Source organism: Cinclus cinclus, chromosome 1 (assembly GCF_963662255.1).
Source record: "Cinclus cinclus chromosome 1, bCinCin1.1, whole genome shotgun sequence".
Lineage (NCBI taxonomy): Eukaryota > Metazoa > Chordata > Aves > Passeriformes > Cinclidae > Cinclus > Cinclus cinclus.
This window is the reverse complement of record NC_085046.1, coordinates 18,992,141-19,011,469: the sequence shown is the minus strand read 5'-3', so window position 1 is coordinate 19,011,469 and position 19,329 is coordinate 18,992,141. Positions and strand designations below refer to the sequence as shown.

The window sequence follows — 19,329 nt, the reverse complement described above, 5'->3', positions numbered from 1 at the left end:
CTACTTACTGCTTTCAGTATTTAATTATTTTATTTATTTTTATTCATAGTAATTAAAAATAATTTGGCTTTGCTAAATATGTTTGCAATAACTTTCTGTGACTGTCAAACTCGGTATTATAAATTGCTTGTACCAGATGACTTATGTAAATCCCTAGTTGCTAAGTCTTTTATTTATATCTCTAAAATCTTCACTCAATCTAACTATAAGTTACCTTTTAGAGATGAAAGGATAGCTCAATATTCTTCTCAGTCTTTCTTCAGTTTATAAATGAAATTCGAGTTAAGTCTTTTCTCATTATCTTCTATATGTCAGCTGAGACTGTAGATTTTGCAATTAGTGATTGGATTAGTAGCTTTTTTGTTCTCCTTGTTTTCCCTTTTCACAGTAGCTTTATATTTGAAGCTGAACTAGCATTAGCCAAGGTATTCAATAACATTTGGTCATCACCAATATGAAGTGGATCTGAAACATATCTAGGAGGGTCAGTACTGCCCAAGCACTGCTGCACTAGGGCTGGGCTACTCTCCCAAGCTGCACTCCTGTTGCTTTAATGCTGGTTCATTTGCATCTCTTGGGCTTTGTCATCAACAGGTATACACAGTTGAAGAACATGGAATGGATATCCTTATGTGGTCTTCTAGCAGAAAAGAAGAAAACAAATGGATGTATGGAAGTGTAGTTCTCTCCAGTAACAGCCTTTTCAGAGTTGCCTTTGAAGCTGAAGTGGGGTGTAGTCAACCCACAGAATTTGCTCTTGATGATATTTCTTTCACTCCAGAATGCATTGATGGAGGTATGCTATTACACAAAGATATATCATACAGGTTCTCTTTTCAGAAGGCAAGGAAAATTTTGTATCTCAATGTATATCACGGTTACAAAATCTAACATATTTTTCTTTTTCTCATGGTTTATGGGAGAGTTTTCTATTTTAGTTAGAAGTTGAACAATTAAAGCAACTCAGAATATTCCTATTGAGTGTCTGAACCAGAGCTGAGGAGAATCTACTGCCATTCCACTATATTGGTTTTCTTCCATGTGAAAATAGTCAGAGAAGATATTAGTTTGGGATCAAAGAGTTTTATGAGTATCAAAGTAGCTCACAATTATTTTCAAAGAAAGTTGTTAGGTTTATCTTTGTTTTCTCCATAAAATACAAATGTGCACCACATTTCCCTCGCTAACACCTTCAAGTATTTACAATCTCACTTAGGCTACACAAGTATTTGACCTATGTAGAAAAAAGAACTGTAATGTCTTAAAATGCCCTGGTTTTTTTTGTGAGCAAAGAAGTGATTTACTCTGAAAATAAAATGTAGTGTACAATACCGTATCAGAAGAAAAAGAACATTATACATGAAAATTCTGATTGAAATATCAGCAGAACTTAAAGACTAAGGGACAGCTAGGAATTATTATTGTTAAATAAAGGTCAATATGAAGGTTATAAAAATCTTTGATAAACTTTCTTTCTATTAATACAGGTCTTGTTCTTCAGATAGGACAGCCTGTGTATGACCTAGTTGTCATGCAGTTCAAGAAACTTTTTCTTTTATTATTTTTATTGTGATAAGCACCTCTTGGAGGAATTAAACACATGCTGATTAAAGTTTCAAGTGAAATAATGTGTTCATGCAGGCGACATTTGTTCAGTCTCAAACTGAATAAGGGTTTTGTTTATTTTCTCTCAGTAGGCTCAGGCAAATAATACTTTGGAATGTAATTCAATGAGTTGCAGACTATGTGCATATTACATTAATCACCTTTTTTTAGCCATATCTTAAGAATTATGTAGGCAGTTTCATGAATAGTATAGCATAATAGGGCAATTTTCAAATAATATATTTTAGGTACCTGTAATTCTAAAATAAGCATAACTATAGAAATAAATTAATTTTTATAGAGCAACATTTTCTAATTACTTTATTTTTCTCCAGAGATTCTCCAGTTGTGGAATACTTGAATAATCAAACTTATACCACAATCTGTTGCTCTTACAAATGTGATATGTCATAACTTTGGCCTGAAGAAAATTTGTTGGAGTTATATTGGTTACTTAGAGTTTGTTGAATAAGTCAAAAACTCATGTCTTATCTAAATGCATACATTTCAACTTGATACATAATCTCCTCTCCAGACAAAAAAACTGCTGTTAAAGACTGGTTTCATACTCTCCTTGTAAGAGTCCTATAGTAATAATCCTTGCTGGCCTGATAGAGCTTGTGAAGAAGCATGAGAATTACATAAAATTCAAGTAATACAATAAACCACAGCAATTTAGGAAAAAAATAACCAACATCTGAATTTTTAATACTGTTCCTAACAAAGAGCTACTTAGGAGGAGGTGCTGTTTTGTATTAAGTGTTGTTGCTAGAGAGCTGCTTAAATATTCAGGTGGTAAAATTTGAAGATATTACTTCCAATAATATAAAAGCACTGTCCTGTAGATATTTGAGTGAGAATATTTTCCTGTAACAGAATCAGTGGGAAGGTTTACCTAATCCACTGTCAGTCCTGCTTTGATTGTTGCTCATTATGCTTATTCAAAGACCTAGCTCAAAGAAAAGTGTATTACCTGCAGTGCAGGTTTTGTGCAATATTCTTCCTTTCACAAGACACCTATACTACTGCAGATCTCTTTTTCCTCTCTCTGTATTATTATTTTTCAGCTTGCCCTTAATTACTTTGAGTTTCCAGAGGCAAAAATGTTCTACATGGAAGCAATCACAGTTTAGCTGGTTGGAAGCTCTAAGTAATAAAGCATTGCCAGCAGATCTAATTCAGCTGGGTTTTTTATGTTTGTAAGTAGTCAGCCCATGTTAGCTGTGACAGTTCCTAGATATCCAAGAATATTTCTGAACGTTTAAGCAAGGAGTTGTAAAGCTAGTGCTGGGTCAAGCTAGGCCTGCTGCAGAAGCAGCTTTCAGTCAATGCTGATGCACAGAAAGCTGTTGTTAGCACAGGATCTAGTTCAGAATTAGCTGCTAAATGAGATATATTCATACCACTCTTCAAGGTCCATGACTTTCTGCTGATGAAATTGTGTGAAGATCTTATTTTGCATCCTAGGGACCAAAGAATTTAATTGTTACTTAGTTGTAACTATAGTGTTCAAATTTATAAATAGCAGATTTAAAAAAAACCCATCATATTTTATTTCTATGTCTTAATTTTTCAATATAAAAGTTTAAAAAAATTTCTATTTCTAGTTTCAAATGAACCAAAAATTCCAAAGTATTTAATCATATTATGTATTCATTAATGTCTTTCTCATAGAATTTTCTATTTCAGGTGAAATAGGAGGCATTACAGAAATCCTAAAAATTATTGCTATATCTAATTTAAATCCTAGCATTAACCCAAAGATGCCTGATAAGCAAACTTTATTCTGCTTATGAAAATCAGAATACTGTATTTTGCCACTCATTCATTACTAGGGAAATAAGCCAGATGGACAAATTTGGCATAATTTAGGGTGTGGTAATAGTTAAATAGCACTTCTGCATATTCTCAAGAAACAAATAAATAGTAAATATAATTTGTGATGTCTTCCAGAGATCACCGAAGTAAAATATTTGTTCTTGTGGAGATGTACTGGAAGAAGGTAAATTTCAGTACAAAGCACTGAATGATGCTCCAGCTCTTTTACATAGTCAAGTTAACTGCTAAACCCTATTTAGCTGTAACTCCTTGGTAACTTATACCTCTAAATTTTACTGCTTTAACTAATTGCTTAAGTCATTTTGGTTTATTCAAAAAGAATAGTGTTGACACTTTAAAATAAGTATTTGTGATGCATCTTGGGTATAAAGACGAGTGCAAATATCATGTGGTGCCTGAGGCTCCAGAGTATTTGAGAAAACTGTGTTTGTTTTTCCACCATCAGTCATGCTCATCACCAGTTCAGTATTAATAATGCTTATTGAAATAATTAATTTGAATAAAATTAATCTGAATGTGCTTCTGTGTCTATTCTTCTACTTCACTTTTCCTTATCATTGTCTCCTTTTTAATTTCTGTTTTTAGTCTATGTTTGCTGAATAGTTTATTTTCCCTAGCTGCCCAACTCTATCTGTAGTATTGTTTTTCTTTTCTTCTTTTTTTTTTGTGAACCCTTTTTTATCAACTTTGATAATTTTATTTTAAAATCTATTTTTACTTCTGAGCTTTTTTATTTTTTTTTTTTCATCCCATCCCTTCTTTATAAAAGAATTTTCAAAAAATCTCTCTTTGGTCTATAAACTTAGCACATGAGAAACAACTGTCGCTGTTACAAATTTCCCACCACACCCCCCTGCAGCCTTCTTTCACCTGAAAGATTTGCCTCCAGTATAACCTGTTATTATGTAAGGATACATTGGAGATAAAAGGGCAGTTCAAATAGTGGAAAACATTCAGCAGAGACAGGCCATGTCATGTCTGACACTGTGTCATCTGCGGTGGAATTTTGTGAGTATAGAAAGTGCTATCTGCCACATGTGATGGGTTGGGGCTTTTTTCTGATGATGTCATAGCTCTTGACTTAACCACACAGGCTACCAACAAAAGGGTCAGATTTGCCTCCTAGGACCTGAAGTACAGTAAAATTTTCAGTGATTCTTGGCAGCTTTCACTTAGATGAAATATTTGCTTTGAAATGTCATAATTCTTCCAAGTCTCCCCATTGCTATGTAGGAAAGCACAAACTAAACCTTCTGTAAATGTTGTATATAATCCTTATACTGAGCAAGCTTTCAGTTGTGAAAAAACAAGTAGAAGAAACAAATCAGAGTCTGTGAATTAAAATACAGGTTTTAGCTTTACATTCAAGCCCATTAAAAATGTGTCCCAGTACCCTAAATGTTAATATCCTCCAAGAACTGAGTTTTCAATTTATTTGAACCATCATAAGACAGTTGTGAGATATAGCCACCCCATCCCTCTAGACCACATTTCCTAGTTTTCTGGAATAAATTATATTGCAAAAACTGTGTGACAAAGGGAATTATATGCAATCAAATTTAAGACAGATATACTCAGAATTTCTCATCGGCTACAGTAAGTAAGAAAAAAGTGCATCTAGAAATATAACCTGTCTCCAACAGTTCTGGATGTCAGATAAAGAGTACAAGAAAAGGGGAATTGTGCTTACTGTTTTATCCCAGTGCATTTCCCACTGGCAGCCATTTGTAATTCAGTCTTCCTGAGCCATATGTAGTCTCAGAATAATGATCCTCAAGTTATTTCTTTCCCTTTGAACTTATCTGTTCCCCTTTTAACATCAGGGAAATTTTTAATATTCAGAAATTTAATTATATGCTGCTGCTTGTATGAATCTAGGCTTATATTCATTAATAGAAAAGCTGTTTAGTGCTTTCTCATTTAGGCCCTGAAATGTATAAAATCTTTATTTAAACCTTGGTGATTCACTCTTTTGTGTGGTGGGTAGGATTTTCTTAAGACATCTCCATAAAGCAATTTCAAATCTCACAATGGATGTATGCTATGGACCCTATCCTGAAGTTCCTTCAGAGTAAAATAATTTGCATTGACTTCCAAACAACAGCAGAATATATGCAATATCATACCAAAAATTTATGAGAGGTGCAAGTTCAAGCATCAAGAAGAGAAGGTGGGTGTCCCAAGAGCCTTCCCATAGCTATAGACCATTCTCTTTGTTTATGGTAGTAGGAAATAAACATTATAATTGGCATCTAATTTGAACTCTGTTCATGACTGTTTATAATTTGAACATAGCAGAATGAAGTTATAATCTAATATTTTTCCATTGAACAACGTCGTAAAGAATAGTGACTCTGAAAACTTATTTCCATATAGCTAGGTAGTGGAAAGAAAGAAAGTGGTAAAATAAAAATCTATGAGATTGATCACCTGACAATGAGTCAAGGTTTTCAAAATGAGTATTAGTCTAAACCATTATAATTTTGGATGATATGTGGTATCTTGAAGGTATCTGATTTTCAGGAAAAAAAAAATGGGAGTAGCATTTCTTTAGAAGTAAATCCCCTTGTGATTTTAGATAAGAAACCACAGAGCAAAGGTATGTATGTGTGGAAATATTATTATCATAACATCTTGCCTAGTTATTATTTATTTGTTTCTCACAACATATATTCATAGTATCACAGAATATCCTGAGTAGGAAGGACCCACAAGGATTATCGGGTTGAATTCCTTGCAGCGCACAGAACCATCCCCAGGAGTCACACCATGTGCCTGACAGCATCGTCCAGACGCTCCTGAGCTCTGTCAGTGCCTGCCACCACTGCCCTGGGGAGCCTGTTCCAGTGCTCACCCACATAGTGAGGCTTTTCCCTCCCTATTTTATCTCTGCTTCATGAAACACACTCTTTGAATCCTGCTTGTTTATAAACCTCCCCTGCTTTTCCTGCCACTGATTTCCGTTTGCTTTAAAACAGGGTCTGTGTATTTATATGTAAAGACAATCTTTAACCACATTATTGAATACTATTTTTCTCAGAGCTCTCTTTTTCCAATACAGAGATGAGAGATAATTGAATATTTTTTGTTTTTCTGTGCTCATTATTCAGATATATCTTTGACAGCAGAATTTCTTATCTTTATGAAGAGCTTTTCTAAATAACATATAGCTATGGTGTCTGAATATTTGAAAAGTATTTGGTTACTACCTTCATAACTACTTCTTATTGCATAATGTTATCTACCTGAAAAATAAAAAGAGGATGGGATACAAAATACTCTGTAATTTTGAGTACTAGTTTGGAAATTTCCAAACCATTTTTGCTTCCAGACTCATAAAATAAAGAATCCTGAATTGACCAAAAAAACCAAAAAATTAATTGGCCAAAATGTTTTCCCTGGGCAGACCCTAAAATGGCAGAATAGCAAAAAGCTCTCTTGATTTAGGACAATTTAAAGAGGAGGAGACTCTAAAATTAGTTACATCCCCTTAGTCTTAACCAATCCCTTTCCACCAATAAGGAGCAAATGCTAAATGGTAAAAGGGAAAATCACCATTTACTAACAAGCTGAATAGCAAAAGGCAAAAAAAAAAAAAAAAAAAGGTAAATAACCACTAGATATAAATTGCTAAATCTCAGGAACCTCCCAGGAACAGAGAGACCCACAATGCCAGAAAAACCCTTCCCAAGGGTAATGAAAGAAAGAGGGAAAATGGCACCAGCTCTGTCCCCAAAATGGAGCTCCCCAGGTGACCCATGGTCTGGGTGGCAAAGGGAGAAATGATGGTGCACAAAAAGAGCCCTCGTGGGAAGGTGGCACTTACAGAGCTGCCCCAGAGGGAGATGAAGATGTGCCAGTGCGTGTAGGGTCAGCTCTGCCCCCCACCTCTTCCTCCTGCACTCACTGGGCTCTGCTGGTGTTGGTGCTCATGTGCCCCGAGCCACGGCTCTGCTGGGGGGTCCACTCTGTCGGTGCTGACACGGCGTGACCCAGCCCCATGGGACCACCTCAAGCTTCACTGCCTGTGGAATTTGCAAGATTCACTCTAAAGATGGTTTCTAATTGCAAAAATTGCAATTTTTCCAAGTTCCTGCAGTGGCAAGCCCAGAAACCCACCCAAAGTAACCCTTTAGAAAGGGCAGCATCTACCTTCAGCAAACTCTGCCAGGCAAAGAAGGGAGTCAGCTTGGGTGCCATGGCCTTCTGAAAGGACCAGCATGTGCCAGCTGCCCCACAATTCTGGTTCTGGATGTGCTGAGGTTTAAAGAGACAGTAAGAGAAAGATATTAAATGCAATGATATTGCAGATTACCCATGACCAAAGCATTACAGGCAAACTAGTCAAAAAATTAAACAGCTCAGAAGCCAACCATCTGCAGATAATTTCATATGGTCTCCAGCACTTTTAGTAGATCCCCTTTCATAACAAAAAAAAAAAAAAAAAAAAAAGACATTTTTATCTAATTAAGAGACAACAATCCAAAAGGTAGAGTGGGTGTGTGAGCTTTGTGCAAAAAACTAGCTGAGTGGTGCAAAGAGAATCTTGTTGAAGGGTGAACATGTCTGTGTGTCCATGTGCGTCCCACGTGTGTGAATCTGTGTGTCCATGTGTGCCCGTGCATGAAGAACCACAGACAGTTCTGCAGCAGAACAGGACTGACCTGACAAAACTTTAGATAGAGTCAATGATCTTTCTCTGAAAATCCCAGAGCCCAAGTGCTGGAAATACTGGAAGGGTTAACTGCCTGAGCTGCTGATACTACAGTGAACACTCTAGGGGAGACTTCTGATTTCTTTAAGTTGCAGAGCCAGGGGAATCTCTGTTAGCTTGTCTGCTCATTGCAGAGCCAGGAGAATCTCTGTTAGCTTGTCTGCTCATGCTTGCAGTGAAGCAGAAATCTCTCTCGCATTGAGTTTCTTTCTCAGGGAGAGAGAAAGAAGAAACTCGGGGAGTTTCTTTCCTTAAGGGCAGGAGATGAATCATGGGAGAAATGGTAGAAGAGGAAGAGGAAAGCAGGATGAGTAGTAATAGAGGACTGGGGATACCAGGGAAATTTGTGAATAAGTTCTGCAGTCAATTAGCTTTTCCCTGAAACCAATCACTATATGCTTATGATCTGAATTGCTTGGTAGAGATAGGGCATTTATGCATTTTTAAAGACTGAAAATTGTGATCCAAGTCAGAGTACTTTAGAGAGCTTCTTCAGCCTGTTCTTGCACCTTCCAGTGCACAGACGTAGGCCATGTCAAAAGCCAAAACTTTTTGTGGATTTCATAGAAAAAGAACTGGGAATAATTTTAGGATAAAGTAATTATACTATAGAAACTAGGATAATTATTGACAATTCCTGAATGCAATTACATTGTGTATGGTTAAATTAATAATTGTACTATCTTTGGTCAAAACATTCAGTTTCTCTCTGCATTCTTATAACTTGTCCAGAATACTGGAATCTTCTGAGGCAAGCTACATGCCTTTTGGGAAATTAAAATTCTTTGGATTTATTAATAGTGTATTAAAATAGTTTCATTAATATTGAACCTCCAAACCCCATCTGTTTACACCAAAAAACCTTCAACTCACACAGATGATATTTCTCCCTGCTAGGTTAATTCATAAAAATCAACATATTTCCTTGGAGGGATGGAGAGAAATAATATTTGGAATGAAATGGTTTCATGATACTATCTTAAAAAGCAGAAAATTCTCAGACACTTTCTTATGTAAAACCTGCTCATCTCCTCAATTAGAGTTAAGATTTCAGGTCGGATTTATCTCAGAATGTTTATCTTCATTTTGTTGAAGACTAAAGCTTCACAGCCTCTCCAATTTGTCATTGCTCCTAATAAATAAACAAAACAACAAATCCATCACATTAGCAGGCATAGCTAGCAATTCCCAGACTGTTCTTAGCAGAAATATGGCAAATATTGCCATGTTCCTGTCACAGGTGGTCAGTGTGTTCCAGCCAGAAGCAGTAGTTCTCTGAGTAAAGACTAAATCATAGCTTGACTTTACTGGCAATAAACCTGTCTGTCTTCCATTATGTTTGTATGTTAGCAAACTGTGATCATTTAAAATAAATTATGTGCAGACATATAAAAATCTGAAGTCAATGGGCAGTGTTCTGCTTTTTTAAAGTTCTGGTTTTGTCATGGGTTCTCTGGGATCCTTTCCAGCACCCTGCCCCATACCTCTGTCTTCTCATGAAGGGAAGAGACTTGAAGATTCAATTGCCCAGACTCAATTTCCCCCGTTTTTTTTTTTTCTTTTTTTTTTTTCCTTTTTACAAGCTTGGAAATGAGAACAGCAGGAGCTTTATTGTAATATATAAAAAGTCATGGAAAGATTGTTAAAGTATTTGAATAGTTTTAGTTTAATTAATTTTTGTAACAAGTTTGTTTCCTTGCAGCCGCCTTGAATGGGTTGATTTCATGCCCTGATCTGATGTTTACTGAACTGAAATTGAGGACCGACATCTATTTAAAATTAATTAATGCACTGGATTGGGCCCGTAACTAATTTGTACTCTTGTCTAATGAAATCTATTGGAGGGAGATATTTTTGACCTCTTTTTGCTATAGTTAATAGGTCCACAATTTTTATTACATTTACTAGGCAAATTACTTATGCAAATATAGCAGACAGGTTGTTAGTTTTTTAAGGGTCTGATGCAAGGCCCATTAAAATCAAGTTATCCCATTTACTTAAATGGGCTTTCGAGCAAGCTCTGATACAACTGAGGTAGTGCTGCCTGACAGCCTATGTGGTGACTTTATGTCATGCTCCCTGGTGTTTTGTCTAGTGCCAATGTCCACTAGTCTTAAGTAAAATTCACTGTTACAGGTGATACATGAATATAAATGGGAACCTACTCTGCACCAGAAATCTTGGTATTTGCAGAGGAAAGGCACAAAAGAGGAGAATAGCCTGGAGGTGTTGCTTCATTCAAATTAAGCATGTTTGTGTGTTACTTGCTGTGATAATGACTGTGTAATACAAACATTTATTTTCTATTAGCATTTGAGTAATAGCTGTTCTATGGTTTTCTGTGACTGAATCCCTGTGATTCGTTAGCAAAATATTTGCAGCGCCAACCTGTGAAGCTTCTTTACAGTCAGGAAATAGGATCATATGCTCCATGGATGACAAAGATGATAATACAGCAAAGCATAAGTGTATAGAAAATGCTCATCAGAAAACAGTAAGCCTTTAACAAATCCCTATCCCACAAATATATAATTGCATCCTTGACAATGAGCACTTATTGACTTAAGAGTTTTCATATTGTAAAGATCTTTTCTTCAAAATCATCAGCTTGTGAGCTCTACTTATTATAAACATGGTTTGATGGCTAGCACACTGCAATAAAAATTGATTTAAAAGCACCAATTTGATCTGAGAACAATAAAATACAGGTATATCCAGCTGTAGTTATTGCAATTCATGGAGCAGTGCATGCCAAATTTTATTTGCATTAAACACTGGTCTGATTTTTATGTATTTTATATCTACCTCAGCTACTTAACTTCTTTTAAAACAGTGGAGGTGCTTGTGAGTAGCACTTCTTCTCCATAGATAATAACTCAGCCAGAACAGCTGTGTGAGTAAGTTTCAAAAGACATAGGATCAAATTAAAATGTCACATTTTAGGACCTAATTAAAATGTCTTCTTTATTATATAGAAGTAGATGTTATATGCACATTTTTAAACCCTTCCTTTAATTTTGGTTATTTGCCATATGCAAGGTAAAAATAAGTGCAAAATGAAACACTGAGTGCAAAGTAAAATAAATAAGGACATGTACTCAGCTTTCTACTTAAAAAGTCATAATTTCTTTAGCTATAATGGAACATCAACAATTTGCTGCTGCTTTTCATGTGGATCCATATTCAGGTTCAGTGCTTTGCAGTACAGAGGTTATTTTTGCTGAAATTGTTTCTGTTTAGTTTGCTTTTCATCCATGTGCAAACACTGAATTCTTGAGGATTTTTAGTCCTGCTTTTCAGTGAGCATGCAGCCTGGATACAAAAAGCTAAAGCTTTTATAATGTTTTCCTTAGAACTCATCATTTTCAGTAGATTTATCTCCAAATCCTTAAACAGCTTCAAATAGATACTGCTTTTTTTAAAAAAAAAGTAACCTGTACAATGTCTCCTGCACTCCTGAATGTGGTCTGAAAATGAGTCACATGGCACTCAGGAGATGAGTGCTGCCTTGGGAACATCTTTTCTGCATTTGAGAAAAGGTGAGGGAAACATTTTCTTGGCATACCAGGCAATTGTTGAATCAAACAATATTAAGTGACAGAAAGGATGTGTGGGCCACAAATGGTACAATTTGCATTGAAAAGGCTTCACTTCAGGTTCTGCTGCTTAAATAACTTTCATATATATCTTTACAAGAGGAAAATATAAGGTTCATAGATATGCATAAGTTTAAAGTTAAGTTTTTATTGCTAAATTGTGAGAGTGCTCTGCTGTGCGAGTCAGCACATGGAGGGTGTTTCTGATGAATCTCTCATTAGTGCCAGCTCGTTTTTCACTGCAGACCACATTGTAGTGTTAACACCTTAGATAAATTCTTCAGAGTGGCAAGGAAACAGAATGGAAATTCCCACTTTTTAGAAGGAAACACGTCAGTAGCAGATACTGCCATGATGAACTTAAAATAAATAATTACATAGACTGTGATTTTGAATACATGTAATTAGTTTTGCATTGATGTTGTTTGAGATTTCTTTTCAGTTGGAATTAATTATTTTCTACATTTGCATATTCTTAATTAGCTTTTTTTAGTTGTTAGCTTTGTATAAATTAATTTTTTTTATAAATTTTCAAGTTTTTTCTAGGCACGTTTAATTTATAATGAAGAAAAGCATTTCTGAAGTACTTCATGTAAAGAAAAAGAGATTGAACTTGGGGGTAGAGTTTTGGCAGACCATGGCAATAACGACATCTTATAGAATGTCATCCAGAGCACAATTTTTCGATTGCATCTGAAACCAAACACGTGAACTAATGAACTAATTAATATATAACATGAGTTAATAAGCAAGGGACATTCCTATGTTCTTTGAAGTACATTCTCATCTCATGCACTTTTCTGATCTAAAAGGATTTTACTTATTTCAGGTATGACTTTGGATATTTTAATGTAGTGCAAGTATAAAACAGACCTCAATAAGACCCCTGGTTAACCTTACCCCTAACTCAGCCTGGACGTATCTTTGCTGCCCTTGGTGAATATTGCACATTCTAATATAATTCTTAAGCAAGTCATGAAGAACTTCATCCCACAAATTATTTTCTAACAACCAGAGGGAATAATAATAGAAAATAATAATAGAAAATAATTATAATAATAGAAAAATAATAATCCCCTTTCAAAAAAAGCATTAAAGTATTTCTCTAAATACTGAATTTAGCACAGAATGATTTACATGCATAAGTTCATTATATGATTGGGCTCATAAGGGTAAATTGATCAGGGTTACAAAAGCCTGAAAATAATTCAGCACTCAAGGCTAGATTCATAACAAGCAACACATTCAAGAAATATTGAGTTTAAGAGGGGATTACAGTTTACAGAACAAATTTGGGTAGAAGCATGTGAGTAAACACATAACGAACAGGAAATTAAACTGGGTCAGAAATGTTCACAAATGTATTATAAATGCAACATAAACAGGCCACCACAGGAAAGTCAAATATATTGTGTGGGGTTAATTTCCATAGTATCAGAACAAATACAGAAAAGCTAACACAGGACTATGCAAGGACAAAAGAATGTGCATAAGCAGAACTTACTGCAGTTTAAGTCATTTTCAGTGCATAAATGCCCCCTAGGCACTGCAAGGAAAGGGTCTGAAATAACAGAAAGAAAAAAAAAAGGTATTATCATACTTTTTAATTTTTTTCCCAGAGTAAGTGCAAACTAAATATAAAAAGTTTTTTTTGTTTTTTTTTTTTACTTCACTGCAAGATTTGGCAGCACTCTATCAATGGAAAGAAAAATATGGTCTCCAAATGACATTTCATCACTATCTTGGCAGAATCATGGCCTTATCTACAGTTTCTATATGACAAATCAAATTCAAACATCTTTATGGGCTACTATTATTATCTGGTAAAGTATAGGACCAAAGCAGAAAAAAATGGAAAATCTCTAATACCTTTAATTTGTACAAAATCACTCCACTATGTGATTTAAATGTCTATTACCAATATCTAAAACCAACTTCCACAGGCTTGTTAAAGTACCATAAATAGCTAACACATTTACAAAACATATATGAAACCATAGTCTTTTAAATCCTGTGTAAAAGTACACGTCTTTGAGGTATTCATGGCATAATTCTGAATACAAACAGGACAAAAGATCACTAGGTTATTATTTTCATGGAGTTAATATCCATTTTTGTTATTTTATGTTTACATTATATCCAGTGAATTAAATACATTTTTCTAGTAGAATGATTTCATTTAATAATATTAGGGACATGAAATAATATCAGGCATATTCTATTGTATGAAGTTTTTAAATTATGATTTTTTGGTATAAAGGCAAGATGAAAATCAAAAATTTCTAACCTATAGAAAGTCTATATTACACAGAACTTTGAGCTCTTTCTCCTTATATCTGCTTCACAAGCAGATGGTAAAATAATGCTAGTATTCTGTTTACCTGAATGCTTGAACTGTTCATTTATTTGTACAAAAAGCTATTGTTATTTATGATGGAGGTATCTTTGAAACTGAGCAGATTTTAACGAAGTCCTCATGCTGTAATACGCCAGTCTGGTATTGCAGAATACACAAACATGCTGATATGACCAGTGGATTAAAACTCATGAAATCATGCCAAAATTCGTGTACTCCCATATAGAGTGTCATGCCTTAATGCAGCAGTGACATTGGACATCTGAGGTCAGAGAACAGTGCTTGCACCATTTCAAAAGACATGATGAAGCCCACCCTCCCTTGTCTCCTCTGCCTCAGCCCAAGTCAACAGCAAAACTCCTCCTGTCTTTTACAGAGGAAGTGACATTGATTTGTCTTACCTTGTCTCCAACAATCATATTATACTTTTTACTCAGCTGCTGCAAATTGACCTAGAAAGATTAAATGTATGGAGCTAAATTCTGGAGATTTTTATCTTTTCCCTGCATGTATAAAAAGTACAGGCATCCATCACATTTCTTCCATGGGAGATGCTAATGTTATAAAGAACACAAAATTAGCACAGCCAGCTCCTTAGAAATCAGTTTCCATTAATAGATCTTATGCTTCTGCTAAAAAATTCAGTTGCAATGGTTTTCATAGGACAAGAGAAAGACTTAAGTATCTGGGACAATTTATTTATATACATGATCACAAAAACTTTCCCCAGTATTTTCTTCCAGCAATGCAAGTAAGCATGGAATATTGTATGTATTTATTTATCTATTTATTTTATTCATTTATTTTTTTGTCAGCTGTCTGAATTAGTTAAAGTTCAAAATTCTAAAACCACATTTTTCTTTACTTGTATCCTGGAAATCTACCTAGTATTTTTTTAATTTAATTCTCTATCACATCAAGTTGAAAAGCTGAAGAGTCAGAGTGTTAATAAATTAGATCAGTAAAATTTTTTATTATTACACTACGAAAATCTTTTTCTTATTTTAACGTCAAAATGTAACTTGAGGCTTATTTTAAGGCTTTCCAGATAGTGGGTGAGAGACTAGATTTATTAATATGTTGGTATTAACCTTTCCATGTGTACATGGCAAAAGAAGTGATAGAATGACAAACTTGAGTATTAGAAGTAAAGTGATGCAACAACAGCTATGGAGTTAACATGAGACAAAATGTTTGTTTTTAATCCTGTGTTTTGCACTTTGCAGCTTTGTTTTTATGAAAGTTGTGTTTGTTTTTTTTTTTTTAAAGAGTTGAGTAGCTAAAATCAGCTGCATTCCCAGCAGTTCTTATGTCTGTCTCAAAGGCTGTATGAATGACTACTGAAAGAATAGAATCCCTAAACTTTCCTTTTCTTTTTGTAGGATCAGCTGATGCACACCCTCCCGCGTGCCCTGGTGACGAGTTCACGTGTGCGTATGTGCAGCAGTGTTTGTCCCTGGCTGCACGGTGTGATGGCGTTGGAGATTGCATGGATGGAAGTGATGAAATGAACTGTCCCGTGGACATGCCCACCACGTCTCCAGGCTCCTGCAAGGGCACAGAGTTCCTGTGTCCTTCCCAAGGCTGTATCCTGTCCCTCCTGCAGTGCGATGGCGTGCCTGACTGCCTCTTCAGTGAAGATGAAGTTGGCTGCCGTAAGTTACTTTGATGGTGGTAGTAATGGCAATGTCAACTTACCTGCCTAAGGGGTGTTTTAGGAAAGAAAAAAAGCAACATAGTGAAATTCTGTATAAAATTCATCATTCCCTAGTCAAAAAACCCCTATTTGTGTCACATATAATGTGACATATAATGCATTAATTGCAGAGAAGTTTCACATTGCTAAATAATTTTGCTTATGCATTTAATTTCCTGGCTATCATTTGGCAAATGTTTTTAAAAATTGCAATTGTGTTTCTTTAAATATTTACAAGCATTTCCACATTTTTTCCTTAAATCAGTCAGCTGCATTTGTATTGCGTCTGTAACCTCTGATTCTGATGTGACAGAAAGATAAGCTTCTGCAGTTCTGTAATTCACTAACATTTAAGGCAGTCCTGACCTTTCAAGGATTTTGAAATCAAGTCTGTTCATGAAGTAGCAGCAATCTCTGCCCCAAGCAAGGAAAAGGGCTCACAAACAAAACACGAGGTCAATAGGCTTTGAAATGTAACTGCAATGAGATGCCATGGAGAAACATCTGAAACAGATAGACACAAAAGTGAGTGTCTGCCCATTTAAAAATATTTCATTATTAACAGATGAACTGAGGCCAAATGTTTCATTCCATGAATCTCAAAATAATTAGCTACATAGGAAAAAAAAAGAAAAAGAGCCTTTTTTCATATAAACACTTTTCTTCCTAAACCTGTCATGCTGTAAAATTTTTGCAACATTTTTCTCATCCTTATCAGAATGAAAAAAATATGGTAAAAAAATCACTTTCCAATAGACTAGAAATTAATGTTCTTTAATATTCTCTAACAAAATTACTAAACATGGATACAGGCTGCACATGCCATTTACTTTAGTAAATTAATCTACCTAACTGGCATGGCAGAGTGTCTGTGTAAGTTGTTTGCTTAGAAGTGAACTCTGTGGTTTTGTTGGCAGAAGACGTGATTTTGGAGATAACTTTTATATTAAATGTACATACCCTGAAGACATGTAGAAATTTTGCATGTTCCTTTCTTCAAATAAACCTCTCATGGTTAATCTTCATTTGACCTTGTTCCCTCCTCCATCTGTCCTCTGATAGAGACATTTAGGCTGTGTTCTATTCCATGTACATCCCAACTCCACACCACAGAAACTGATGTGGAAACTCAAAATCTGAACACCAAAATTTTTCCATGATTTTCTGTATTACCCAAACAACTGAGATATTGCTTTGTTTTGTTTATTTAACTGCTTTGGCTTCTATACAAAACCCAGGGATTAAGAAGAAATTAAATCCTGGTCTATTCAGAGAACAGATATTCTCCATAGATATTTTACAACTTTGGGGTTCTCTGTCTGAAGGAAACTTAGTCGTCTGTACTTCATTGTTACTCCAAAATTCAGTTTATAGTATATAAACATATAATCACTGATAGTATAAGGTAGAAATACAGAAGCAGTAATTCTTGTTTCTTCTCTGAGGAAGTAACTTCAGAGAAGCAAAGCAAAGCAGGGAAGAAGGCAAAGCCAAAAGAAAGTGATTCATTCTAGATTGGAATGAAATCAGTGGAAAGCCGATTACTGTCACAGCTAGTGCTGAGATCCAACTGCATATGCCATGAGAGCACAGCATTTAATCTTTAGATTCCTACTTTTAACAGGTGAAAAGCCATAGAAGTTTGTCAACTGGGGAAGGTCAAAAAGAAAAAGTTAATATCTTGGTTATTTTATTATTTTATTGAAATTTATGCATGATCTATAAAATTGATTGTTGTGTAGTAACTCTAAGCTATGTGTGCTCTAAAAATAGAACAGATTGAAAGTGGGGGGTTTATTTTTTTAGATTAATTTTTTTTTTCTTGGTGCAGATCAAATCTACCTGCTCATTTTAGAAGACTTCAGTTTAGGAAATACTGACACTTTCTGTTTTGTGTCCCATAGCAATGTTATTCATTTAAGTGTAAAACACTGAACACTATTAAAGTGTAGAACAAAAATTTTTTGGGTTGTGAATTAGGAATTCATCAGGGAAAGTTTTCTTTCGGAATAAAGACCAGCTTTCAAAATGCATCTTGCAGAAATGAAGGATAAAAAAAACCCCAACCAACCAAAAAAAAAAAAAAATTGGTCAAGTCCTTACTGAAAACACAGTTTCTAGCATAGAAATGCTTTTTTCACAACTTAGAGATTTATGTGGACAGAATTTCCTGCCCATTTCACATAGCAGCGAGGTTGTACAATATTATGCTTATACTGTTTTGTACCTATTAATGTAGTGAATTTTATAACTTGTTGCATTTAACAAGAAAATTCTTTAGTTGTTTTCCAGTTATAGGTGGAAAATCTACTTGGCTGCCTCTCTTCTTACTGTCAATTTTAGTGATGAGTATATTACCTCACCTATTTCATCTTTTATTTGCCTGATTGCAATAGTAAGGGTGCAAAACAAACATATTAAAACCAGCGGGATGTATACATTAGTTTCCATAGACTAACATACTTTTCCACTTGCATCATCTGATTGAAGTGCTAATAGCAATGAATAAGAAGTAATTTCTCAGAGTTCTGTACTGCACCAAAATATATCTCTTGTAGTCCTGGTAAGTTTTAAATATCTATGAAATATTAAAGATTTTATACTTTCAAACAGGCTTTGGTATCATTATCCCTCTACTGCTTTAATTTGCACCTGGAAAATTAAATATAGATGGAAATTGGATATTTTTATTTTCATATCATCACTGGTTTTGATGCCTCCATGTGGTCTTAATGTTCTCTGCCTCAGCACCAATAACTTGGTGTCATTGTCCTTAACTGCAAAATTTTCAGCCATTAGATCCATTGCAATGATTTTTCCCTCTGTAATGTGTTGAAATAATGTGTAAAAAAACTGATTCCATCATTTTGAAACTAGCTGTTGAATGAGAGTTGATTATGTTTTGTGATATCTTTTTTCTGGGTTTCCTTTGGGATTTCGTGGTATACATTCTCAACATTGTAAGTTAATATTCACTCTTTCACAAATATTACATGGGAAAATTTGGTTTCTGTACCATCTGTCTTCTGTATTTGTTTACTTATTTAGCATCTCAGCAGTAAAGCTGTATGTCTTTGTAGATGAAAGCTTATAGAGCTCACACAGATGCAAGTTTATATCCTAGAGTAGGTATCAAGTTTTCTGCTAGTTTTTGAACAGTGAGAAAAAAAAATACAGCTGATGATAACAAGCATGTTATTTTTCATTTCAGCCGTTAAAGATTGTTCCAATGGTTCTTTGTTATGTCCTTCAAGTAATCAATGTATACCACTCTCCCAGCGTTGTGATGGAATTGCAGACTGCATTGATTCCAGCCTTGATGAGTCCAGCTGTTCAGGTACTTAGTTTTACATTAAAATATCATTTGAAACAAAGAAAGTATAGTTATTTCCTTCTGAATCTTTTGGCAGTCCTCAAACTTGACTGACATTCCTCTGCTAAAACTTTGTCACATTATTTTAGACATGGATTTTCCTGACGAAAGTGTGACACAGATAAAAGTGACAAATAGATGAAGAAGAAT

General features: G+C 34.9%; 1 protein-coding gene across 1 annotated transcript in view; it reads left to right on the top strand.

The window, feature by feature from the left end:
* The window catches only part of MALRD1 (MAM and LDL receptor class A domain containing 1), a 236,579-nt gene that overhangs the window by 168,181 nt on the left and 49,069 nt on the right, over window positions 1-19,329 (top strand). The window contains exons 32-34 of the mRNA XM_062500144.1: window positions 595-796; window positions 15,493-15,765; window positions 19,018-19,143. Coding sequence (XP_062356128.1) covers window positions 595-796; window positions 15,493-15,765; window positions 19,018-19,143 — 601 coding nt within the window. The remainder of the gene's footprint in view (window positions 1-594; window positions 797-15,492; window positions 15,766-19,017; window positions 19,144-19,329) is intronic.